Raw genomic sequence first — 27,672 nt, 5'->3', positions numbered from 1 at the left:
TCATTGCATTAATCTAACATAGAAACTCACTGTTCTAATCCAGTGGTCCTCAATCCATCTGGTTGTACCTTAGAGTCACATGGGGCATTCAGAGAAGTACCAATGCCCAGGCATCACCCCAGTCTTTTTCCTCAATATGTTGAAAATAGTGTTGTTGTTGTTTTTAGATATAATTGAGAAATAACATTGTGTAAGACATCACCCAACCTAATTAAATTTCTAGAAGGTATTTTGTTAAAGATCCCCAAGTGATTCTATGCGTAGCCAGAGTTGAGAGCCCCTGGTCCAATGGGAGCCCTTAGCTGGAGGTCAGTTGGCTTAAGTCAATGTTTCTCAGTCTTTACATACAAATAAAGCTGGGATCTTGTTAGAATGCAGATTCGGATTCAGTAGGTAAGAGGTTAAATAAAACTTTGCGTACAGATGTACCACTAGTGGCATTTCATGCGTGATCATCTGTCAGCGTGTGTCCATGTTGGTCATCTGGGATGAGTTCATCACCCTTTCCTTAGTCCTCTTTGGAACCTTCTGTCCCTATGCTCTCAGCTCTTAGTAATCACTACTTTCTCTGATTGTTTACAGCAATTATTATCTTTATTTTAACTGCCTTTTATTTTTAGCTACTTCTCATATGTACATGTATTATTTCCTGTACTAGCTTATCTAATTCTTCCAAGGCAGAATCCATGTGTCATTTTATTTTTACAGTCCCCATTGCACCCAAAGAAGAGTGCCCTGCACATAGCAGATGCTGTATAAATGCTTCTTGATTAACTGAAACTTGGAACTTCTGTGTGGAAGCCTCTTTAAAAAAAAAAAAAGAAAAGAAGAGAAAACAAAATATGAAGGACTTAAAAATGCAAGATCTTTGGGGCACCTGGGTGGTTCAGTGGGTTAAGCCTCTGCCTTCAGCTCAGGTCATGATCTCAGGGTCCTAGGATCAAGCTTCACATCGGGCTCTCCGCTCAGCAGGGAGACTGCTTCCCACTCTCTCTCTGCCTGCTGCTCTGCCTACTTGTGATCTCTCTCTCTCTCTGTCAAATGAATAAATAAAATATTTTTTTTAAAGCGAGGTTTTTTTCTTTGTGGAGTAGAAAAAGAGTTTAGAGATGTAAAGGGATAGATTGGAAACTTAGAATTTTATATTCGTTTTTTTCACCATGAACACATCTTTGAATTTGGGAGAACGATTTCATAATTTAATGGCTTTATTTGCTTGAAGCAGGGCACTACTGACATTCTGGACCAGAGAATTTTTTGTTGTGGGGCCTGTGCATCATCTTTCATGAGATCCCTGGCTGCTCCCTGTTAAATGGTAGTAGGACACCCCCCCACCCCGAGTTGTGACTATTACAGATGTCTCCAGACACTGCCCCATGTTTTCTGGGATGGAGATTCATCCCTGGTTGAGAACCCTTAGTTTAGAATGAAACATAACACAACTGCTTTCCTGCCCCAGTAAATACCTTAAAATCATTAAAAATTAAAACATGCACATGAGAGAATGACAAGGTATGTTCTTGAGAAACATGTGTATATTTATAGAAAAAATGGTCTCTGTTCCTGCGTTTTGGAGATCATGTCCACGTATACCCTATTTATCTTTGTATTTGTCATCTTTCGTATTTGGCCATTCTTTTGTGGACATAGAAACATACACATAGAACATTTTTATATCCAAATATAGACTTCAGAATCCTAAAGTGGTAGCAGCAAGACCACCAAGCAAGACCGTGTACACAGAGCAAAAGTTAAGAAAGAACGACCAAGTTGATTCTCTTTCTCGGGGAACTGAGCCAGCCTGTTTATATAAGAGAGTCTGTCTGGTGTGCCGTGATCCTTGGACCAAGAAACAGTGTTCCAGCAAATGAAGGTATTAAGCTGAAATCTGGCCTGTATAAGCAGGTGCTCAATGATTGTTTGTTGAATGAGGGAACCCATGAATGACTCAACAGTGAATGCAGCTATAAATCCTAAAACAAAAAAACTTCAGTGTGATTGCCTTTGGAGCTCCTAACCCTAGACATGAAATTACATAACAGAGTACATCATCATCATCATCATCATCATCATCATCATCATCAGTGAGGATTAACTGGCCTCAACAAAATTACAAGATGGGGAAAATAAAGTCTCATTTGTCAGTTGGTTTCTTCTGGCAATCAAGGGTTTCCCTTAGACTTCAGGAGGTTCATATTTTTCAATGACCGAGATGCGATGTTGGCAAAGCACTGCCATACTTTTAGGATTGGATTAGAATGCCCCCACACTTACTTTTTCCTCCTGTTCCTGGCCAAAAACTTGCATATGAGAACCAGACCAGAGGCTCCAGTTGTGAAAACCAGCACAGTGTCTTCTGGGCTCAGAAGGGGAAAGACAGAAGTCCATGGTTCGTACCTTCTGCCAGCCTTGAAAATCACTGGCGAACTTTTAAAACTCCAATGATTAAATGGTCATTTCATAAATTACCAATTAAAATTGAATCTTGAAAAAAAAAAATTGAATCTTGAAGGATGGGACTCAGGCATCAGCATATTTTTAAATTCCTTGGGTGATTCCAGCATGGAAAATGTCCACTCTGCCTATAGACCCCCGTTAGCTACTGGTTTTCAGGAATTTGGGTCATCTCATTAAATAGAACCTGACAACCTCAGGACACCCAGGTGGCTCAGTCAGTTAAGCATCTGACTCTTGGTTCTGCCTCAGATCACGATCTCATGGATCTTGAGATCCATGCAGGGAGTCTGCTCAGCAGGGAGTCTGCTTGGATTCTCTCCTTCTGCCCCTCCCCCCATTTTCATGCTCATGCTCTCTCTCTCTAATAATAAATAAATCTTTTTAAAAATACTTTAAAAAAAAAAAAAGAACCAGACAATCCCATTCACAAGAGCTTTAGTTAAGGTTCATCAAGGATATTTTCATATGACCAGGGAATTATTTTCTTTCATTTAGTGAGTTATAATCCCTGTTTTTGTGAGAGTGAGATTAAAGTTAAAATTAACAAAAAGTGATTTTCAAATTGAAGAGGTGTCCAGTAGAGGCTTAGAAAAAATAAAAATTACATGTGGTAAATCTTAGTGTTAAGTATAACTTGTTGCTTTGTGCATTTAGATAGATTTTCTTCCTGAGCTAAAACTCACATTTAAAAAATCGCTTTTTTAACCATTTAAAAGTAGTTTTTCATATATTCCCAGTGTTTTGTAACCATCACCACTACCAATTCAAGTCCCATTTCCATTCTTTTTTTTTTTTAAGATTTTATTTATTTATTTGACAGAGAGAGATCACAAGTAGGCAGAGAGGCAGGCAGAGAGAGAGAGGAGGAAGCAGGCTCCCTGCTGAGCAGAGAGCCGGATGTGGGACTCGATCCCAGGACCCCGAGATCATGACCTGAGCCGAAGGCAGCGGCTTAACCCACTGAGCCACCCAGGCGCCCCCCATTTCCATTCTTTTAACATGAAAAAACCCCTGTGCCCGTTAGTACTCACTTCCAACTTTCCTTCCCCTCATTTCCTGGCAACTACCAATCTACTTTCTGTCTCTATGAATTCGCCTTTTCTGGACATTATATAGAGATGGAGTAATATAATATGTGCCCTGTTGTGTCTGGCTTCATTCATGACAAAAAATGCTTTCAGGGGTCATCCGTGTTATAGCATGTATCGACACTTTATTCCTTTTTGTGGCTACATAGTTTTCTGTGTCTATACCACATTGTGCTTATCTCTTCATCAGTTCATAGCCATGTGGGTTATTTCCAATTTTTATTAGTGTGAATAATGCTACTATGAACATACTTGTACAAGTTTTTGTGTGAACATATGTTTTCTGTCCTCTTGGATATACACCTAGGAGTGGAATTGCTGGGTCACATGCTAACTCTGTTTTTAACTTTTTTGAGGAGCTGCTAAACTCTTTTTCTATAGTGGCTGTAGTATATCACATTCTTCCCAGGGGCTCTAATTACTTCGATCAGTCATCTTGCCTTATATTTTAATTAATTGATTATATTATCTTTAATATTTGATTAATATTATAATACAAATATAGTTAATTATTTTATTATATATATATATAATTATTTGATCTATTATCTAAGATGTCCCTTCCCTTAACCAAGCAGATAACAAATTTTACTGAATGTAGTGCTAATTGTTTCTTAGACATCTCAAAACCACGCTATATAGAATAAAAAGTGTTTTTAAACAATGAAACCATGACAGTTCTATTTCCTAGCTTAGTTCTGCAGGGCAGTAAGTCCTAGGTTAGTTCTGCAGGACAGTAAGTGCGTGTCTTCAAGATGATGTTCCTGTTTCCACGTTCCAGCGGACTACACTATTGGAACTTGGGGCAGCCGTAGCTGTCTTGGCACATCTGCCTCTCTAGCCAGAGAAAAAAACACCAAGGAAAATAGTGCCTTTGTCATTCTACCTGAGAAGCCTGGTTGTTTTTAAGAAAATTGATGGGTAAAGAGCCTCTGAAATCTAGGAAGAAGAGAGAAAACATTTTTTTAATTTTTTTAAAGAGTTTTATTTATTCATTTGAGAGACAGAGAGAGTGAGAGAGAGCACAAGCAGAGGGAAAGGAAGGAGCGGGCTCCCCACTGAGCTGGGAGCCCGACATGGGGCTGGATCTCAGGTCCTGGAGATCATGACCTGAGCTGAAGGCAGACACTCAATCATCTGAGCCACCCAGGCTCCCCGCCAGAAAAATATATTTTTTGAGAATATTTTAAATCAGCTTGGAGAGTATATGCTCACTGTGTCCAGGACAAGTAAATGAAAAAATGTGAAAACACTAAGTAAACTAAATGCACCAGAGACATGCTGTGGAGGAGAGAGATGATTGATTAATGCCCCTGAGTGTTGAAAACTAGGATTAATTATATTCAATCATAAGTATTTAAGAAGGAAAATAAATTCTTGTAAAATATTCCATGAAACTAAATTAAGCAACATAAAGCAAGTTTTGTTAAAAAGATAAATGCTTAAATAAATAATAAATAAATAATAACAGCGCACGCACGCACACACACACTCTGCATCCCGACGTTGCTACCTATGTGAGCTGTCTCTACAGCCTGTGTGCGGTTAAATTCCCTGCCGAACCACGTGTGCCGTAAACAATTCTCCAAGATAATAATGACCAAGTTCAGCTGATTTGACATTCATCTGAAAGTAACTGGGCATGCTCACTTAGCCTTTATTTTAGTGAGCCCTACCATTTTTTAAATGAACCAGGAATCCATTGTTAAAAGTATGCTAGACTGTAATTTAAAATAGAGGGAAATGAACATTTGGGTCAAGAGCTTGTGGATTCTTGTTCTCCGCTCTAAACCACAAAGTACCTGGATCTTACAGTGATGCCCTCCTCAGTTCCTCAGGGAACTGTAAAGGAAAGCAGGTAGGAAGGTGAATTCCTTACATAAAGTATTGTCCACTATGAAATACTTTATTAAATTTTTTTCCAATTTCTACCATTAATATAAGGCCTTGTTTGCCAATAGCCTACAAACTCACTATTTGTGGTTCCATAACTGCTCAGCAATTCCATAGGTTAAAAAAACAAAAACACTGACCAGGTTTTGTTTGTTTGTTTGTTTGTTTGTTTGTTAAATATTTTATTTATTTATTTGACAGAGATCACAAGTAGGCAGAGAGGCAGGCAGAGAGAGAGGAGGAAGCAGGATCCCTGCTGAGCAGAGAGCCCGAAGTGGGGCTCGATCTCAGGACCCTGGGATCATGACCTGAGCTGAAGGCAGAGGCTTTAACCCACTGAGCCACCCAGGCGCCCCTGTTTTTTTTTTTGTTTTGTTTTTAGTTGTGCTTGCTGAGATTATATTATGTTACATTATAAGGCTCTTCAGTTCCTCTTGACAATAGTGTCCAACCAGGAAGTGTACAAATTTCTTTTACTGTATTTTGACAGAACAGCATCCATCAATTACATGACCGTCTGTAAAAGGGGATAGGTAAAAGGTTCTCTTAGTTGGAGGAATCACTGATTTCCTGAAGCTTTTCATACAGAAGAGCACTCTGAAAATGGTAAGAGTACTTTGGAGAAGGATGTATGGCCTCAAAGCAGATCGTCAAAAGGGAGGACCCCCACAAGCTAGGGGAGGGGGTCTAGGGGGTCTAGTCCTCTCGATCTAAGTATTTACAAGCACTGTGCAAAACTCATCACCACTCCACGCAGAACTTCGTCCCCAGGAAGCCCTGGCAAATATTTAGGCTGCATTTCCCTTGCAAGAAAATGACACATAATTTTTTTTAAAGTATGATTCAACCACCCAGCCCATTCTATTCAGGGAGGCTTTGGCTTAGAGAGGTGGAATCATTGGATGGACTCATCGTGACATAACCAGAACTCTCCCAGGTCCATTTCAACTTTAATGAGCTTTTTCTGGAAAAACCATTGCCAAGAAGCTGATAAGGCTTGTGCAGTGATTCCAGAGTACCCAGATCACTGGAGAAAAGCATCAAATAGCATTCTTAATATTCCAGAGATCCTCTTCAGCCAGACCCACAGTGTCTGTGTGAGGCACTGATAATTTTCCTTACAGCGTGAGGAATTTTAATCGCTTCTCAAGAACACACAGAGAAAGACTTTGCTTGGATTTTTTTAAATTTAAATTGATAATATAGCAACACCCTCCAATTATCTACTACTCAGACTTCAATAAGTTATGATGGTCTAAAAGACAACCACAGAAATCACCTCTAACCAGCAAAGGAAGTAGCCATCACTATATGACCACATATACCTCAGGTGTTTCAGCTGGCACTAGTGGACTTAGAATTACATGTAAAATGCAGGATGAATTTCACATTTAGCAATATGTTCATCATCTACTCTTCTTGGGTAACAACAGGTAACAAATCATGAACTGACAATCACACCTGACTTGCAAGGATGGGAATAATAACAGCAAACACATGATTACTCTTAGCAGATCTCAGACCCACCAATTAGGAATTTGGTGACCAAAAGTCATTTGGTCCAATGTTTGTCTTTCTTGCTTTTCTCTCATTGTCGTATTTCCCCCTTCATTGTCCATGCACATATAACTACATACTTCGATTTGGTCTTATCACTTCTTTCATCTTTTATGATCAAAATCATGTTTGAAATTTATTCCATAAAATTGTTTTCTTTAGTCTGTCTTTACAGGTTTTAATTCTTAGTCATATTAAGGACTCATTGTATCGCCGAGCTGCTGCCCAACTCAAAGGGAAATTCTCAACTGATTGTATTTAGTTACCCTTTGGTCAAAGGGGAAGGTTTTTCCCTTCTAGCTCCTGCCCCCACACAAGGTATCCACTTCCTCAGCTTCTGTTCGGGGACAATAACCAGGGCCTGGGACTGTTGACAGCAGATGGTCCACATGACATGATGTGTTGGAGGTACCACATTTCAGAGCAGGGGCTGCACCCACCACACAATCCGGAGCTTTCTGAAGAAGGTTGTTCTTCGCTGCCAACCCTCCCCTCCCACTTCATTTGCTCCTTTTCTTCCCTCTCTCCTAACACTCAGCACAAGCAAACATTGGGAACTGGTGTGTGATTTCCTTTGTTTTGTTTCTGCTTTGTCATGAGTAGAGGATAGAAAAGTATGTCTGGTGAGGGAGGGTAAGAACACAGACTACTTCATTGTGTAAGAGCTGTTTGATGTCCCTTTCTCTGGGTACTGTCAGGAAGACCATCTTCTTCCAAGGAGAGAGCTACTGGGCAGTGAAGAAGGGAGCCAGCTTTGTCCAGCCCAACGAGTCTGACTGACGGTGGCAGCACGGCCACTGTCAATGATGACATGTTGCAACCAGCAGTGCCTCCAGCTCTCTCTGACACTGTCCTTCTGTTGGTGTAGTTTGAACACACTGTCACTCAGTAAACATTTTATCAATATCAACATTTGATCAAAGAATTCAGCAAAACTCTCTTCAAGCTCTCTAAATAATAGTTTCAGTAGGAATACCAGTTTAACTTCTTAATTAATTCCCATTACCAATTTATAGTCTATCGGAAACTTGGATTAGCATTTAGATATGCACCATAGGCCTGTATATATAAAATATCTCATGGTTCTCCACTGTTCATCATTTACTCTTCTGAGGTAATAATTAATATTCATATCCTTCCCACACCCTCTCACACTATACTCATGGGAGTTTATACTACATATCACTCTTTTCTTTTTCAAGCTGTACACCCAACGTGGCGCTTCAGCTCACAACCCCAAGATCAAGAGTCACATGCTCTACTGACTGGCCCAGCCAGGCACCCAAACCAAAGGTCTCTCTTGATACAAATCTCTGCTAGAACTGATCAGACAACCTAATAATGTGGAAAGCCAACTTTTCAGTGCTTGCTTATAATTTATTTCTCTATACCAGTGGCACTCAACCTATGCCACACATTGCAAGCACCTGGGGAACTTTTGAAAATCATGATACCCAGGCTGCACCCCAAATTGACTCACGTCTCTGGGAGCAAGCCAAGGCATCAGTATCTTTAAAAAGCTCCCCTGTTGATTCCGGTGTGCAATTACAATTAGAAAATGCTGCTCTTAGGGTTTGCCAGCTTACTGATTTCTGAGAATTGAATTAAGAGCACATCTGAGCTTATCATTTTTCCCTTCTGGGAATTTTTTGAAAAGCAAGAGAAAATTGCCTAACAAAAAAGCTGCTATTTTTTGCTGGTGCTGTTTTTAGGTTTGAAATCACACAAACCTGTATTTTAATCCCATCTCTGCTACGTACAGCAGTAAAAACAGGGACACTCACTTCCCTAAACTCCAGTTCTTTACCTATTTCTAAGTGAACACCTCTGGAATTATGCCCACCTTCTGGAATTACTGTCAGTATTTTTTTTTTATTATCACTTTTTTTTTTTTTAATTTACTTGAGAGAGAGAGAGTGAGAAGGTGAGAGAGGAGAAGGTCAGAGAGAGAAGCAGACTCCCCATGGAGCTGGGAGTCCGATGCGGGACTCGATCCCGGGCTCCAGGATCATGACCTGAACCGAAGGCAGTCGTCCAACCAACTGAGCTACCCAGGCGTCCCAAGGAATTACTGTCAGTATTAAAGGAGACAATATATGTTAAGTATTCAATGTGATATAATATGGAAGGTGATGTATGTAACATGTTACATGATGTATGTAACAATAACTAAAATAAATATGTAGTTGTACCCCAATGTTTATAGCAGCAATGGCCATGGTCACCAAACTGTGGAAAGAACCAGGATGCCCTTCAACGGACGAATGGATAAGGAAGATGTGGTCCAAATACACTATGGAGTATTATGCCTCCTTCATTAAGGATGAATACCCAACTTCTGTATCAACATGGACAGGACTGGAAGAGATATGCTGAGTGAAATAAGTCAAGCAGAGAAAGTCAGTTATCATATGGTTTCACTTATTGGTAGAGCATAACAAATAACATGGAGGACATGGGGAGATGGAGAGGAGAAGAGAGTTGAGGGAAATTGGAAGGGGAGATGAACCATGAGAGACTATGGATTCTGAAAAACAATCTGAGGACTTTGAAGGGGCGGGGGGTGGGAGGTTGGGGGAGCCAGGTGGTGGGTATTACAGAGGGCATGTATTGCATGGAGGACTGGGTATAGTGCATAAACAATGAATTCTGTTACACTGAAAAGAAATAAATAATTAAAAATAAATAAATAAATATGTAGTTGCAAGTCAAAATCCTCATTCCCAAAATGAAGACTCCAAAGAGAAAATAAAAATGAATTCCAAATCTATTGTCAGGATGTTGAATGCTGATCAGTGTTAATCTTAACTTTTTTTCAGAATGTGAGACCACTTGAGTTAGAACACTCATTTCTCCTAGTGAAAATCAATTTAGGGCCAAAGCTAGGCTCTCTTGTCAAGTGCATTCTTTTCAGAGTTGCTATAAATGGATATTGAACTATATGGTCTCTAGGTTTAGGCTAAAGTTCATGAAAGAGCAGGAATTATTAATACTTCAAAAATTACTGGCTGTGGCTCATCAGAGAGGACCTGAGAATGTATGGTAGCCATTTGTTGTCTTTAAGTGAGATATGAAACAAACTTCTACTAGGATTTTCAGACATAATCAGAGAGATACTCATTTTTAAGGCCAGTACCTCTTAGCCTTGGTAAACCTCAACAAGATGCTAAGGAGCTGAACTTCAGGAATGCCAGCTGTCTTCAGCCACAGTCATAACACCTGAAGCAGCAGGTGACTGAAGAGCTAAGCAGCCAGCTACACTACAGTTCTTCTTGCCTTCAACAAAAAAGTTACATACTTTCACCACACTCATTGCAACACCTTCCATTTGCTGAGAAAAGTGGCTTATGCCATTGTTGAATGCTGCTTTCAACTTCTGATATACTGGATTCATTTATTCTGTATAAACAGCATTAATATTATTCCCTGCCCTTCCTCTAAATTAACCCATCTTCTGGGACCTCTGCTTCACACTTTTTCACAAGGCTGTAATCAAAGTGTTTGCCAGGGCTGTGGTCTCTTCTGAAGGCTGGACTGGGAAAGGATCAGCTTCCATGGTTGTTGGCAAGATTCAGGTCTTCAAGAGTTGTTCGACTTGCTAGTTACTGATCAGAGGCCACTCTCAGTTGTTCATCATGTGGTTTCCACCAACACAGAAGTTTGCTTCATCAAAACCAACAAGAATGAGAATCTCCTGCCAAGATGCAAGTCACAGTCTAGCCTATCACAGATATGACATCCCCACAATCCTGCCATATTCTGTAGATTAGATTAGATTAGATTAGATTAGCAAATTATTCAAGGAGATGAAATACAAAATCTTGTAAATAACAGGAAACAGGGATCATAGGGGCCATCTGAGAGTCTGTCTGCTACAGCACTTAATGGCACATACCCAGACATGAAAGGAAGAAGGGAGGAAGGAGAAGAGAGTGAAAGGAAAGAGAAAGAAAGGAGGAAGGTAGGGAAAGGAGGACATGCAGTGAAACAGACATTTAAAATAGCCTGGCTGGGGCGCCTGGGTGGCTCAGTGGGTTAAGCCGCTGCCTTTGGCTCAGGTCATGATCTCAGGGTCCTGGGATCGAGTCCCGCATCGGGCTCTCTGCTCAGCAGGGAGCCTGCTTCCTTCTCTCTCTCTCTCGCCTGCCTCTCAGTATACTAGTAATTTCTCTCTGTCAAATAAATAAATAAAATCTTTAAAATAGCCTGGCTGCACTATGCCTGTATCAGAGTTCTTCTTTGAGTACATACTACATAACATTAGCATCACAGCCATGAACCATGAATTTCCTATTCCTTACTTAGAATGAGAAGATAATAGGGAGCTTTCTATACATCTGGAGTTAAAATGAAACAGAATAAACAAGCGGACTAAGTTTAAGCAATAAAAATGTGTTTTGAATTAATTTTTTTAAGTTTTTTTTCTCCCCAGCTAGCAAACTTTTCTTTTCTGTTTCAAGTTTTTGGGTTGAGTTTACTATTTTTGCCATTATGTGGTAGGCTTGTTGCACAGGGAATATGACAACCTCAATGGTGTTTGCTTTTGGTGTTCTCTGGTTGTTTCAGCTTAAATGCTAAAATTGTGTTTTAGTTGTGTACATTATTATTAATGGTAGTACGTGTTATTTATTATAAAAGTGAAGTTGTTTAGTAGCTTGAATCTCATCTCTTCCAGCATCTCTGTTGAGGAGACTGAGGTCCAAATGGCTTGGGAAGATGGGGGCTGAGAGTAGCAGAGCCAGGACTCAAACATAGATCTCTGAATTTGTAACCCAGTGCATTTCCTCTTCTTAAACTTCTGTGTGGAGAAGTAACCAGAATCTGCAATAGTCTCCTCAAACCTGCAGGCATTAAAAATACTTGTGGCTGAAATATGTTCTATTAATCGCTTATATTCTTGGATGATCTAAAACTAACCTTTTCAGTGCTTCAGCTAATAGAAAAAAGAACTTTTCCAGGTACTCTACTGTATAATAGGCGCTTACCTAACAAAACACACACCTTTTTCACTCTCTTCAATTGTAGCAGATCCTACATGTCAGTACTCTCAGAGAGGTTTGTAAATGCTGACCACCTAGAGGGCTGAACACCTGCCCTTGGGACCAAGCAGATCCTATCCAGGCCCCGAAACTCTTGTGAGTCTCTTAGTTAATACAGAAAAAGGAATCTCTTACAATGGTGTGACTGTGGAATTTCATTAAGACATTCTGTCACTCCCAATATGTGTTCTCAGGGCAGGGGACTTATCTACTACTCAGGATCTCTTGAAGATTCATTTACCTGTGACCAGACAGTTTGGGACAGCAGATGTTCTAAAACGAGGACACTTTCCCCCAGCCTGAGCTTTTTGGCTGCATTTTTATGGGTATTAGCAGAAGGAGGATGGGGTCTCCATTTCCCAGCCCCTTATCTTCTTACCCTGCTCATCTTTCTACACGGAATTCCCCTGTCCTCCACTAAAAGAGAAACCCCACAAGGACCAGAACGTTAGTTTTATTTCCTGCTCTACTCTTGGGAGAGGGCCTGGAACAAAGTAAATGTTTAGTGTTTGTTGAGTGGATGGCTGAATGATGGATTTATTTAGAAGGTTTAGAACATCCCATTTGTTAGGATTTTGCTGACAAAGGGGGAAAAGAGGCATGTTTTGATTCAGAGCACCAGAAAGGAACCTGGAACTTGCAATTAGGGGGTTTTATGTGTTTGGCTGCCTGCTATTTATTTCTAAATTGTGTTTTAAAGTGTTCATAAAGATACGTAAAATCTGAGAGTCTCCCTGTTGCCTAGAGATGAGAGCTTTAGATCAGAGAACAAATATATTAAGTTTACAATCTAACGGAAGACTAATCCCGTAAGGAGGAAAAAAAGAAAAAAGAAGCTTGACCATCTCCCAAATGGCTGTGGAAATTAGAGAACAATGAAAAATGATATACAAAAAATCTGTTTTTGCCTCAGACTTGTCTGCTGCAAATTTCATCCGTGTGGAGGTGTTTGGGCTAATAGCCTAACACTAGGAGGCAATCACCACTTCCCAAATAAGAGTTGACACATAAGTATGCAGAAGTTTTTCAGTCATCATCTACCTAATGGGTATACTGGCTGAATCTGTTTAAAGAATGCAAACATAAGTGGCTCTTTATTTAAATAAATAAATAAATAAACCATAAAAGGAGGAAAGGCCCCGTAGTGGATACCATGGTCCCAGGACATATCCCTTGTCCCATCTGATGCCAGTGCCTGCATCTGGGGCTCACGGCCACCATCGTGCACATTGCCACGTCCCCTTCAGGAGCCCGTCCAGGCTTTTCCCAAGCAAGTCACGCGAGGTCTTCAGCCCATGTGTGGGTGTGCCCTAGAAGGTCTTGGGCATGAACGCCTCCAGGGCAGCCCCCGGCAGTGGAGGGTGGGAGTGAGGAAGACAAACACCGCAGCCTCCCCTCCTTCTCTAGAACACACTCCACACTCTACAGATTCTCCCAGAGGCCTCTGTGGAGGTCCCCTGGCTGACCACTGTGGGAGCCCCCTGGACAACATGCATTGTTGGCAGTCCTCCCTCCCCTTCCCTCTCTCCCTGGCCCTACTTCCTGTTCCGGGGTCACTTTCCAAATAAGCCCTATCTCTAGTTCTGGTTTCTCCAACAGGCCCTAAAAATAATGTTTGACATAAAGACAAAACAGTTTGTCCCTGGAATCGAGAGCTGACAGAGAAATGACTGGCATACAACGAGCTCAGAAACCACAACCCAGGAAAACCGTGTCTCTAGAGGAAATGGTTCTTCTTTACCACTTTACCTGTGAGTTTGATTAGGACCATACCTGGCCCTCTTGATTTCATGCGTTGCCTTTTCTGTTTATTCTGCAGATTCTTCTGGGAAGCCTCAGTTCACCAAGTGCCGTTCACCTGAACTAGAGACTTTTTCATGCCACTGGACCGATGGGGTTAATCATGGTTTGAAGAACCCAGGATCCATACAGCTGTTCTATATTAGAAGGTGCAATCTTCATCCTTCCTGACTTTTCCCTCCATAGATTTTCAGATGAAAGTTTACTGAGTTGCAGTGGTGGACATGTGATGACTTAAATGTGTACATTTATTCAAAAAGTATTAATTAAGCCTTTACTATGTGTTGGGGACTATCTAGGGCACCAGAGATACAATGCCAATTGCAAAAAATTTAGAGACCCTGGCCTCGTGGAGCGTCACTTCCAACAGGAGAAGACAGACCATAAAAAATAAAAAAATAAATAAATGTCAGCTGGTAATATGGGTTATTAAGAAAAGTAAAAGCCAGAGGATAGGAAGTGTCTACACTGTGAATGAGGACATGCATGTACATGGGAGTGTCTAAGGGTGAGTGTGAGTATGAATGAGGGTACGTGTCAGTGGGTAAAAGTGTGAATATGCATGAGTGTGTGTGTGAAGTGTGTGCAAGCAAGGGTGAGTGTGTGTGAGAAGGTGTGGAAGCAGGTACATGGAGGTGCACAAGGATGTGAACATATAAGTGTATATGAGAGAGCAAATACATGGAAGTATAGATAAGCGTGTCTGTGTGTGTGGGCATGTGTGCGTGTGTGTAGGGAGCTTGGGTGAAGCTTTAGATGAGCAGCTCACGGTGGGTCTTGCTGATGTGGTGTGTTATAGGAAAGACAGAAGTGAAGTGAAAGAGGCCCATAGGAATGTCTGCTGGGGGAGACTACAGGAGAGGAAATTACTGGTGCAAAGGCTCTGAGGCTGATCTATTTGAAGAAAGCAGGAGGCCTGCATGGATGGCACAAGATAAAAAGGGACGTGACTTTAGAAGAAGTCAAAATATTAGCCAGAGAGGCACCTGGGTGGCTCAGTGGGTTAAGCCTCTGCCTTCAGCTCAGGTCATGATCTCAGGGTCCTGGGATCGAGCCCCACATCGGGCTCTCTGCTCCGCAGGGAGCCTGCTTTCCCCTCTCTCTCTCTCTTCCTACCTCTGCCTACTTGTGCTCTGTCTGTCATAAATAAATAAAATCTTTAAAAAAAAAAAAAAAAGTTAGCCAGAGCCAGACTGCCAAGTCTTGTTGGCCATGGCTAGGCCTTGAATTTTACTTTACCTGTGGTGGACTTTGAGAAGACATGTATGTTTTAAAAGACTCAGCTTGGTGTTTATGTAGAAAACAGACTATGTTCCTATTAAATTAGTGATACTCAGTAAGGAATTATAATAGTTTTCTATTCCATTTTGACTGGTTGTCTTGTAAAATAACAGAGGAAGAGTGAAACAAAGATCTCTCGATATAATCACCATCCATCTTTCTGACCCCTCACCTGGAATTATTTCCATTTCTGTTTACTCTTGTGTTGTGCCTTTTTGCCTTTTCTAAGTTTTAGATTAAAATACTTTGTCCCTTCCTCTTTTCCACCCAACCCCCAGGGAAGGCCTAAGCCAAGAAGCAAGGTTAGCCAGGGTGGGAGTGTTCATCAGTCCAAGGCTGATGCCATCTACCCCTGGCAGGAGTGTGGAAGCAGAGGAAAGATGCAGGGAGCAGCTAAAGACACAGGCTCAGGTCCAACACACGGCATCCTGGCCTAATTCTGGCACTCGCTGAGGAACGCCAGGCAAAGTAGTCTGTTCACAACTCAGACGCCTCATTTGCGAAACGGAGGTAGTAGACCTTGTCTCATGGCTTCTTGTGAGGGTCTTATTGGATAATACATGAAAAACACTTAGCGTCGTGCTTGGCCCAGCCTATATACTCAAGAAATGGTAGCTGCTGTGATTATTGGTAATATGGTGACGATTTAAAATGGTAAAGATAAAGAAATCCAATTCCTGGGCTACAATAATTACTTCTGATTCTTTCTGGCTAATGATTATTGGTCTTCTAAGGCTGTTGTCAGTGCAAAACTGGGTCCTCGGTTTACAAATAAATGCCCTGAGTTAGCAACTCCTGCTGGCCTTCCCCACTTCCCAGGTGTGAGGGAGGTTACTTGGCTGTGCCCCAGAGGGCACACAAATAATGACATGGCTGGGCACCAAAAGCACTTTTTTTCTTTTAAGGCTGACGCTACAGAGAGGTAGGGATGGCGAGATTATGCTGGCTTGGGGAAATGCATCTGGACGGGAAGCTTTTATGATTGTAACACTTTGAAATATCTGCTGAGTAGACTGTTAAATGGAGAGAGATTTCGGAGGTACAGAGAGCCGGCGCAGTGAGAACAAATTTGTGTGTGTAGTAAGGAACAAAACTGAAGAGAGAGAGAGCAGAGTCGGACCCATGTTATGAAAATGGGTTATTACCAACCATAATAGTCACCTAAGCTGAACTTGAGCCAAAAGATAAACCCAAAGGTATGAAGCCCTCACAAATATATATTTGTCCCTTACTTTCTTCCATCCAGGTCACGTGCCTTTGCCTCCAGGCCTTCTCTGCACACCTGGGCCTCTGAGCAGACCTAGTCCGAAGCCAGGCTCTGTGCTAACAGAGATGCCACAGAATGTGTGAACAGGTGGAGGGCAGATGCCAGCGCATTTGGAAGGATGTCATTAATTGTTGCCTTAGTGCGGATTGGGATCCCAGGGAAGAACACTGTCCCATCTTCAAGCCTCCAAGCACAACCTCATGATGAGAGCCAGCCCCAACTTGCAAAATCAGCATTTTGTGTTTTCTCTACAAAAATAGAATTATTCTATCTAGCCAAAATAGCAGAAGCCTTCAGCCCGGTTTATCTAGGAAGGGTAGAATCCAAAGAGCTAGGATGTCAGGCCCAGACTGCACCAGCGAGTACACAAACGTGTCAGCCTTCACACCGGCTCCTGGTGCAAAGAGAACCAAACAGGTGTGCTTTCTGACTTCTCAGTCAGGTCCCAGAAGTTCTCAGAATTCAGGTCCCAGGCAACTCCCGGAACTATAGAATCCCATGTGTCCCTCTTCCCGGACACATGAAGCCGGGACAGGATTTCATCCAGAACTAGAGCAGAGGGAAACAGGAAGTGTTGGCAAAGGGGCCCATGCACTGGGCTTTCAGTTTACCAGCCTGGCCTTGGTAACTAAAGCACAAAGGAGCCTAACCACATCAGGCTGTCCACTGGGCGGGCCTGGAGGCAGCCATGCGCGTGGCTCTTTGCTGCTGGCCAGGAGAGCTGGCTGACACAGAGCTGCCTCTCCCACCCAGTCATGGCTGCCATGCCGGGCCTAGTCTCACTGCTGGGAGAAGACTCGGCCTGAATGACATTGTAGGCCCTCGGGGAGGCTCCTCCCTCAGCTCCTTGCCTACAGACGCCTTATTGATGAAGAAAGTGGGCACGTGAAGGCTCAGTCCCTAAGACTCTAACCCCCAATTTCTATCATCTCCCACACTCACTCCCCTTAACAAATTATCCTGGCCTATCAAAAGAAAGTGTATTTTCCATGCAAGGTTCCAGGGGAGATAAGAAGGGAGAAAGAGCGCTCTTGCTTTTCCTTTTTTTTCCTAGAGAAAAGATTTAATTTTAAGCCAAAACACATGATCTGTGTGTAATGAAAACAGTTGTCTTTAGAACATAAATGATGTTTTATTATTAGTATTTTTCTTCTAGTTGCTAGATGTAAAAGCAAATGGATGGAAAGTACTTCTTCTGCTCTTTATTCTGATTTTTACCAGTAGTCTCCTTGTACAGCCTTCCTTCCATTTTTCAAGATAGACTAGGATTAGACCTCGTGCCCTTAACTCTTAGGGGTATGACAAGGAGAAAGTAGTTTCCATAAATTGACTTTGGTTGCCTGCATAGAAATTCAACTCAGGGAAAGCAAGCCAGAGTCTCTGTTTTGTGAGCCCATTTGTTTGTTTTTTTTTTCATGGGTGGGTTTTTGTTTTGTTTTGTTTTGCTTTTGTTTTTAGCTAAATTTAAGAGTTTAAAAATAATTTTTAAGTATTTATTTAAAATAAAATTCAACTTTGGTTAATGAGGGGGAGGGCGCTGGGAGTTGTGTTTTGAACTAACTGTTCCTGTGCTTCAGATAAGTGCTTTAAGTTGTTTGCTCTGTGGAACTAATGGATCTGGAATAATCTAAACAAGGTTTTTCATGCAGTCCCCATGGGGACATGTTGAGGTTGAGAAACCGTAAAACACACAGAGCTAACCTTCCTATTACAAATCCAAACCTGCTAAGGACTGTAGTATAGCTTTACATTTCAATACTTTTATACTATCAACTGTGCTAAATATATTTTTTATCTATCTTATTATGTAAGAGCCTCATTTCTCTGGGAAATCTTGCTAAACCATTCTCTTCAACATACCCTTACTTAGTTAGAAAGTCAAGATAAAATAAATTATACTGTAGGTCAATGACCCACCTATCCCTAATTTTTTAATCCTTTTTCTACTACTCTAAGCATACACACACACACACACACACATACCCCTACACATATATACACGAATACACACAAACACACCTAAACATCTATACATACACACGTAGACACACATATACACTCATACCATTCACATTCCCCATCAGGGATAAATCTCCCTCTCATCCAAGGGTATGCAACTTTTCAGAATCTCAGCCAGAATTTAAGCCACAGTTCACTGGCCATGTTAATCCCAAGTTCTTTCCAACAGCTGATGAGCAACTGTGTCAAGGACGCTCTCACACTATACAACTTTCGTCCTAGTGCCAAAGAGACCAGCCTGAGAAACAGCTGTAAAGAAGGAGGCGTGTGTTGTCTCCCAGCTCATCCCTTCCCATAGCCTGTGGTGTCCTTGTCGCTCCTTGCTGCCCAGTACCCGTCCCCGAGGGGGATGCTCACAGACCTCCACACTCTGGGTCACCAGCCCCAAGCACCTCAGCCTACACAAAGTCATTCCTGTCTTCTTCCCCCTCAGCCACAGACCACCTGGCTTTATGTCTCTTTGACTCATAAACCTTGTTCTCAGCTGATATCTCATGAATAATGAGTAAATAATGAAGTACTCACCCAAGTAGCAATTCTAATTTAAGAAAAGTTTGCCCATTTATTCCGTTGCCCTCTGTTCCCCTCACCATACTCATGCTCGTACCTCAACCCTTTTGACTACTCGGTTCCCTCCTTCCTTTCCCTACGCATTAAGCTTTTACCCATTCTTCAAGATGGCTAGAAATACCACCTCTACTTTGAAGGCTTCTGTGAACAGCCAGAGCAATCATTCCGTCTTCTGAACTTTTAGGGAACCCCATGTGTACTCTGTGCATATAACCCACACTGCTTTGTCATACAGGTTTTCAGTCATGCCTCTGAAGCAGGAGTCATTCCTTAGACATGTGTGCATCCTGCATAATGTCTGGCATAGTGTTTTTTATATATAATCAATACTTATTAAATATGAATGGGATGAATACAGGAGACCAAAAAAGAAAAAGTACTCAGATGGTAATTTTGGGTCTCCTTCTGGCCTGAAGATAGGAACGACATCATATTAATCATTATATCCACTCAATGCTGGTAGTGCTGGTGGCAGATGGCATGCCTCTCTAGTACGTATAGAGTAGCCACCCAGAGATGGTTTTCCGGGCTCATGGAGTCAGTCAGTCAGTGAGATGGGACCTGGGAGGGCTGTGTCCCATTCTAGCACACTTGCTCTGTCCTTGCAGGGGTGGCCTTGAGTTGGGGCAATCCTTGGCTTGCTCTGCATTTCTGTTCAGGCCCTTGTGAACTTGGATGTGAACTTGGACATGGGGCTTCTCTGATTTCTTCAGTGTTTTCCACGTGTCTTCTTTCCTCCATGATTTCTTATGTTTGTTTGTTTGTTTCTAGCTGAGCCAAGATGTAGGAAAATATAACCTTGTTTTTTGTAGAGAAAACATGGCAGCTGACTGGGCAATTCCCTTTCCCCAAACTCTGCTTTCTCCCCCTGTAAATTTCCAGGCCTCTCTTTTCCATTCAGCTCAGGCCCTGCAGATGTTTTAAGTCATCGAGCACATGATGCTCTCTGGAGAGTGGGGTAGAGATGAATAACTGGATGGCGGAATGTGAACTTGGACATGGGGCTTCTCTGATTTCTTCAGTGTTTTCCACGTGTCTTCTTTCCTCCATGATTTCTTATGTTTGTTTGTTTGTTTCTAGCTGAGCCAAGATGTAGGAAAATAACCTTGTTTTTTGTAGAGAAAACAAAAATAAAAGGAACCGATAGGCAAACACATCAATTCAATTCGACCCATTCTTGTTTCCATTTTTTTATATTATCGTGAGGTATTCATTCTGCTTACAAAATAGAAAAAAAAAATGCTTTCTGGGTTTGAAAAGAGTTTTTCATTTCTGGGTTCATGACCTTTTATCTCTTTTAATGGTGGGAAGAAAAAAGCTAGACCCTCATGTTTTATAAATGTCACCCTGGAGGTCCAGCACATTTACGATGTTCTCGTGGCTCTTCATGTAGTTAAGGAAAGAAGCCAGGAATATGGGAACGTGTTTGAGACCTGAGGAAGACTCCCCCAAACATAAGACAGCCCTGGGGAAAGGAAACACAGGGTACGGTGATTCAGAATAGGGTGATAGACAGTTTTCCACCTCACAGCCCCCCAAATCTCAGAGTCACCCAGTTTGAAGAATGCCGTCGGCATGCCTCCCTAGTCTCTTCCACCATGAGTTGGGGAACCATCCAGGTCCAAAGAGTCATAGTTCTTTGGGAATCTTCACAGTGTGGGTATTAGGCCTCTATAGTGTTTTACTAAAGGATCATTTTAAACCTCCCTAAGCCTTAAAACCCTCATCTGTAAAAGGTGGATAATAAAGGACCTATCGACAAATTACTTAATCTAGGAGCTGGCACATCCTCTGCAGCCAATGCCCAGATGTTTCTGCTATAGTACAAGAACCAATGGCCTCCAGCAGTCTGCAGACCCTGCAGATTAGCCCATGGATGGGATACTTCTTGGAAGTGATGCTGTTAAAACACTTGCTTGCAAAATATTTGTGTTCCAGCTTATTGAACCTATCGAGCACCTCATTTTGACTTAAACCATGGCATGATTTTTGGAACAATTCATCCTTTTTGGTTTTTTTACCCTCCATTTCAGGAGCACTCAAGAATGGACTCAAGAATGGAAAGAATGCCCTGATTATGTCTCTGCTGGAGAAAACAGCTGCTACTTTAATTCATCTTATACCTCCATTTGGATTCCCTACTGTATCAAGCTAACCAGCAATGGTGGCATGGTGGATCAAAAGTGTTTCTCCGTTGAGGAAATAGGTAAATCACAGGTTTGTGTTTTATTTGACATGGCTTTAGATTAAATAAGCAGGGAAGCTTCAGTGTCCAAGAGTATTCAAGTAGGAAAACTTCGTCATTGTCATCTAGGTGAATGGAGGTCTACCTCATAGGGCATGAGGTCAGCCAGTGAACAAGAGAGAGAAGGCGGGGGGAATAAAGGTTGGCTCTAACGTAAAACAACCTGGCAGTAAGTGTTGTCAAGAAAAGAATGGGAGCCTGGCAGAGTCTTTTCCTTGAGGAGGTCTTTCAAGCTGGTTTGGGTTCTTGAGTACCATAAGAGACAAACTCAGTGGACTCCTAAGATTCCTTCTTTCCTAATTTTTCAATATGATTGTTATATTCAGATCTGAAATATGTTGACCTTTGATCCCTAACATCACTGTAATAAAAGCCAAGATTTTCTTTCTCACAAAGCATAATAATTCTGGAATTTTATATTTACAGAACAATCCAAAATCAGTTTAAAGACATGTTTATAAGATCTCAAGACAAACATTGGAGATAATCAGAGCTCAGTGAGCTAAATGAAAGATGTAGACCAATTATCCCTTGCCCATCGTGTGGACACAAGGGGAAATGAAACAAAACAAAACAAACAACCATAATCGGAATATTTATGTTTATTCTATAATAGTGTAAACAGAAAAATAGAAAGAATGAAAGAAAGACTTTGAGCAGCTTATGTTGGTACTTCAGACTCTCTACCCACAAAATTTCATCTGTTATAGAAATTGCTTGGAGTTTCTCTGAGATGCGCTGTCCTTACACACTTGTGTTTGGTTTCCCAGGCATCAGCAGACTGGAAGAGGCTAAGAGAATGGGGCTAGAAGCTGTAGGCAGAAACAATAAATCTGATAGCCTGTCAAGGAGAAGAACAAGCAGAAAAGAGAACCTAACTGCATAACTTGGAGACACTATTCAGTGTTTGCCCCAGTATCAATAGACTTAGCTGCTGAGTGGCTAAACCAGTAGTAGTAAGAATATCGGGTCAAGACCCATGTTCTAACCATGTCCCTGCCAATAGCCAGCCCCACTCATTTCCGTGTCTGACTTTCCTGGAAGGCTTGCCATGCCCTGGATTGCTGTGCAGGGTGTGGTGGCTACAGAATGAGTAAGATATGTTCAAGTAGGGCAGTCAGGAATGTTAAGTAAATAATTGCAGTACTGCGTTTTAGGTGCTGGACTTGAGGTGTGTGGAGGGTGTAGTAAGCCAAGGTAGGGGGCAAAGGTACAACGATTGGGCCTGAGGGATGAAAAGCTGCCCAGAAATGGTGGCAGTTCTCTTGCTCCCTAAAGCATTGGTGCAAGTGCCAGGTATACCAGATGGACTGTGTCTTCCACCAACTACTAAGTTCCAGAAGTGACAAACAACACAGACCATTGAAGGAGCAGTTAGGTAGGCCTGACTGATCGGCCAGAGAAAGCATAAGGAGTCTTGTGTACCCCACAGAAGAATTTAGACTATATTCTACTGCGAAGAGGTGCATTTGAGGATATTTAAGAACGGAAATGACCTGAGGATAATAACCGCTAACTAATGCTTACAAAGCCCTTACCTGTGGTTCGGTATAATAACCTCTTGAGAGAGGTTTTGTTATAATACCCATTTCACAGATGATGACATTGAGGCTCAGAGCATTTAAAGGCTAACTCGGAGTCAGATAGCTAGTAGGCAGAGCTGAGATTTGAACCCAGGCAAAATAGCTCCAGAGTCCACGCTCTTCATCTCAAAGTTATCCAGTGCCACCTATTGTTACTAATGCCTCCGGGAAATCCATCCTGCTAGAGCATAGAGGGTAGATTGGAGTAACGCCGACTAGAGTTAGAGAGGTTAGAAGACTTGGTGATAATCTTTGTGATAATTAAGGCAAAAGGTGGTGATAGGCAGTTACAACCATAGCAGGGAAGGAGGGAGGGAGCTAAGAGAGAGAGACCACAAGGAAGGAGGTGAGCCTAGTAGATCTGAAGAAGACAACCACAGGCCTCAGCTTCCCCACGCATTATGTGAGCGTTCTGCTACTACCTCACAGGGCTCATCTTTGGATTTAAAGTACTGTATTAGTAGACATTTGTTGTTCATTCTTGCATTCAGCAAATATTTACTGAGTCCCTTCCTTGGGCCAGGTACATTTCTAGGAGCCAGGAGCAGAAAATGTCTCCTCCCTGGGATTTTATCTCAGTGTAGAGAGAGACAATCCTCCGAGGAAAAATGACATAGGGAGGGAGGAGAGGAGTGCAGGAGAGGTTGTAGTTTTAATAGAGTCATCAGAACTGGCTTTGCTGAATAAAGAAAAACTTGAGAGAACAATGTGTCCATCTGAGGGATGGACCCTACAGCAAGGGTAAAGCTCCTGTGGTGGGAGCATTCCCTTGCTCACTCGGGGAATGGCGCAGTGAGGAAAGGAGCTGGTACAGAGTGAGCAAGGAGGGGCATGTAAGAGGCCACTTCTGAGGGATCTTTGAGGTAAAGCTATAGCACGCATGAAGCCATTGGACAACTTTGGCTTTCACCTGGAGTGAGAGAGGAAGGCTTTGGAGGATTGAAATGAGTGATATGGTCTAACTCAAGGGTGAAAATAACCAGTATGACCAGTATATTGAGGAGGGTATTGAGAATAGAGTGAAGGAGGATGGGGACCCCAGGAGAAGACCACCTCGGAGGCTAACGCAGTCATATGGGCAAAAAAGCATCATGGCAGGACTGGGTTGTGGAGGTGAAGGTGGCAAGCAATGGTTGGACTCCAGGACCATCTTCAAAGTACAGCTGAGAGAATGTGGGGGTGGTGAGGGAAATGATGCGTCAAGGAAGAGCTCACTCATTTCATCCTGGGCACCTGGAGGAATGGACCCACCATTGACAGAGAAAGGAAAAGTGACAGAGGAGTGCATTCTGAGGAGGGGACCGGGGCTGTCTCAGATGCTTTTGCAACATCTTAGGGGAACTGTGGACAGCACTTGGCAGGATGTATAGAGGGAAGGGGGAGGCTGTTATTATGCTTCTAACAGTGGTACAAGCCTTCCCAAAAAGAACCATGTTCCAAATCTTCTATTTAAAATAGAAAGGAGAGTTTTTAAGATGAAACATGAGTAGTAAGTTGAGATTTTCCCATTGAAAACATTTATATGTTTTGGTCTCTTAAAGGTTTAAGCTTCAGTTATCAGAATTCCTCCATCCCCAACAAATCCGGACGGGCAAAGCATGACTGTCCTGACGGTGCCATATGCAGCTCAGCTAATCTGAAGATCCCTCTGATTTAATTTCCAAAAGTGATCATTATTAGTCATATTTGGATACCCTATTTTTTTTGTGTCCACTCTGCAAGGGCCAGTATCACACTCCTTTACAGTAAGGACTGTTTTCACTCTGGTTGAGTGCAAGAGCTTCCCCTTTGGGAAGAACTCCTCTTCCCAAAGAGCTCCTCACACTTACATGTGTAGGCAATTCTCTGGCCAACCTAGAGATCCCGACTTGGCAACGCTCTAGGTGACCTTGTAGACATGGCAAAAAAGAAAGTAAATTTTACTCTGTATCTGCAAGTGACTTTTGAGTAAATTTTACTCTGTATCTGCAAGTGACTTTTGAAAACATCAGTACTGAGACCCAAGGAGAATAATTCATGGGGAACTATCTAGAATGTAAATTTGGATATAGCTCCTAGCTTTAGAATCCATATTTCTTTCTCTTCATCAGGCTTTGGGAAGTTGTAGTCTCTGCAGTCCTGATAAGCAGAATACAGGTGATTTACTAGAGAATGTACCGTATGTCAGTAGAAACCAAGCAAAATGCTATTTCAGATTGTTCGCATGTGGTTAAGTAAGAGACAGAAAACCCTGACTCATCACTGTTTGAGAGAAGAGCACAGTGCCTTCTTAGATCTGAAAAAAATCATCACATGTAGCTAGGAAGACAACAAACTAAGGAGCATTAGCTTAGTGTTTGGAAGGATTGTTCTAGTAGCAATACAGAAATTAATAAGACAAGATCCTTGCCCTAAGTAATAAACAATTTGGAATAAAACGATTTCTCTATCCCTTGTTCCGAAACAGCCCCATTTTTAAATACTCTAGGTCTTAACTCAGTTTCTAGTTACATTGAATTCCACTGCCAAAATCCCAAAGCATTAATCCTATCAAGGCTAAAAGAAATGTAGGGGGCACCTGGGTGGCTCAGTGGGTTAAGCCTCTGCCTTCGCCTCAGGTCATGACCCCAGGGTTCTGGGATGGAGCCCGCACTGGGCTCTCTGCTCAGCAGGGAGCCTGCTTCCCCCCCTCTCTCTCTGCCTGCCTCTCTGACTACTTGTGATTTCTCCCTCTGAAATAAATAAATAAAATCTTAAAAAAAAAAAAAAAGAAATGTAAGTCATGGCAAATCCTCAAGAAAAATTTGGGGTCAGATTTTAAACTTGAAAAGGAATTTTTCTGTGTAGGGGTTTTCTTCAAAGTTAAAAACAGATCATACTCTAGTCAAAAAGAAGTGATACTCTCTAATACAATGAGAGCATAATAAGACTATTGGAAGAATTAAGGGTATGAATAATAAAAATGCATAAAGTAATTGGTCTTTCAGAAGAAAGCCATCCATCAAAGGAAGCTGTACCTGTCCATGTCTCTGTGCCCTAACTCTCTGTTAAAATGCACAGTGCAACCGGATCCACCCATCGGCCTCAACTGGACTTTACTGAACGTCAGTTTAACGGGGATTCATGCAGATATCCAAGTGAGATGGGAACCACCACCCAATGCAGATGTTCAGAAGGGATGGATAGTCCTGGAGTATGAACTGCAGTACAAAGAAGTAAACGAGTCCCAGTGGAAAATGGTAAGATATTCTCCCATATGACATTTAAAAATGCTTCATCTTTTCTCTTTCGTTGTATCAACACCTCTCTCATTTACCATTAGACTGCCTTTTGACCTCGGGTCACATGTTCATGCTATAGACTCCCTATTTTCTTATTTGAGGAAAACAGGCATAATCAGACATAATCAGTAAAATATTATCTTGGTGTGGGAGGCCGCAATAAGGCTTGAGACGAGGACCAAACCAGGCCCCGACTTGTGCCTCCTTTAAAGTCCGAATAACCTAACAAAAGGTTTAGGACAGAAAATGTTGAGTAGCACTGAGAAAGGGTCTGTGCTATGTGTTGTTTGCTCGCCTACGTGACTTCCCACACGCTTGCTAAACAAATGAGGACAAGTTGGTTGGGGTCCTAAGTTCATGGCTGGTCCTTGCGGCCCTAGTTCAGCCCATAAATTACTTTCAGGTTTGCTGTATCAATACAGAACAATTATACTGGCCTCAGCCATTTGGCATCACGAGGTCTGCTTATAGTCAAATGTGAAACTTATTATGGGAACTCCTGGTTGTTTAACTAGACACAGATGTATTGCTTCTCCTATTATCACTATATATATGGCCTTAATGCTTTGAATAAACTTAGCACTGTTGGACATTCTCCTTAGTGCTCCTCCTGCCCCCATCTCTCTGCTTCTCGAGTTCTTTTCTTCATCCTCTTACCCTCACATTCCTGGTCGATTTGTCGCGCCAGCCGCGACATCTTGGGATTCCGCCCAATAGCAGATGCTTACATGGAGCTTCTGTGGGAGCCTAAGGAAGGAAAGAAAAATGATCTCCCCACTCATCCTCAGGACCCTGTTTACTCTAGCCACTTAAACTGTCTTTGGGGATGTGGCTGAACGTGGAAAGAGTCATGATCAAGATCAACCGTGAGTTATGGCTAGATATTCTCCCACAGTTTTCGTTGCTACTACTTACAAGACCCCCATTAATACTAGTTCATAAGTGATTCCAGGAGGGAAACAGAGGAAGGGAGTTTGTCCCCTAAAGGTTTAGAAGAATGTTTTGTTACATATTTCAGGGAAGAATCAAACTAAGAGGTTTTTATGTAGGTGAGGAGCATGGTGGTGGTCGATCTCTGAACACCTTACCTCCTTGACAAATATATGGGAACTAGGCACTTAGATAGGTTCCACATGGCACACAGGTAGGAGAAAAACAGGATTATCTTGCTGCTCCCAATATAACTCATTCTAAACCAGTCTAATCACAGAGTCGTAACCCTGGCCAAGCCAAGTGGTTTCTGGCCAGTCAGCAGGTCTTGCCCTGTGGCCTGGCAAATTCACTCCCAGAATTTTGAGACACAAGCTATTGTCTGTTCAGGGATCTGTTGGAGAAGAAGCCAGTTTTGTCATTAAAGTTAAGTTTGGAGCAACTGTGAATATACCAGGCTTTGAGGTGCTGTTTCTAGCATCATTTTAATTTAGATATCTGTTCCATTAACTTAAAAAAGCCCAGTTGGTTGTTGAGTCAAATAAGACTTTTTTTTTTAAGTTTTATTTATTGATTTGATGGAGAAAGAGAATGGACGTAGGGAGAGAAGCAGGCAGAGGCAGAAAAGGGAGAAGAAGGCTTCCCACCGAGCAGAGAGCCCAATGCAGGGCTTGATCCCAGGA

At 42.0% G+C, this 27,672-nt stretch overlaps 1 protein-coding gene across 1 annotated transcript in view; it reads left to right on the top strand.

Annotated features, from left to right (window-relative positions):
• Positions 1-27,155, top strand: part of GHR (growth hormone receptor) — a gene marked incomplete at its 3' end in the record, with an annotated part of 239,119 nt that extends 211,964 nt beyond the window's left edge. Inside the window, exons 4-7 of the mRNA XM_082723382.1 lie at positions 13,854-13,983; positions 21,005-21,177; positions 25,839-26,017; positions 27,078-27,155. Coding sequence (XP_082579508.1) covers positions 13,854-13,983; positions 21,005-21,177; positions 25,839-26,017; positions 27,078-27,155 — 560 coding nt within the window. The remainder of the gene's footprint in view (positions 1-13,853; positions 13,984-21,004; positions 21,178-25,838; positions 26,018-27,077) is intronic.
• Positions 27,156-27,672: the final 517 nt, after the last annotated feature.

Source organism: Mustela nivalis (assembly GCF_964662115.1).
Source record: "Mustela nivalis genome assembly, chromosome: 3".
Lineage (NCBI taxonomy): Eukaryota > Metazoa > Chordata > Mammalia > Carnivora > Mustelidae > Mustela > Mustela nivalis.
Note: the sequence above shows the minus strand (reverse complement) of the source record. Positions and strands in the feature narration are given on the sequence as shown.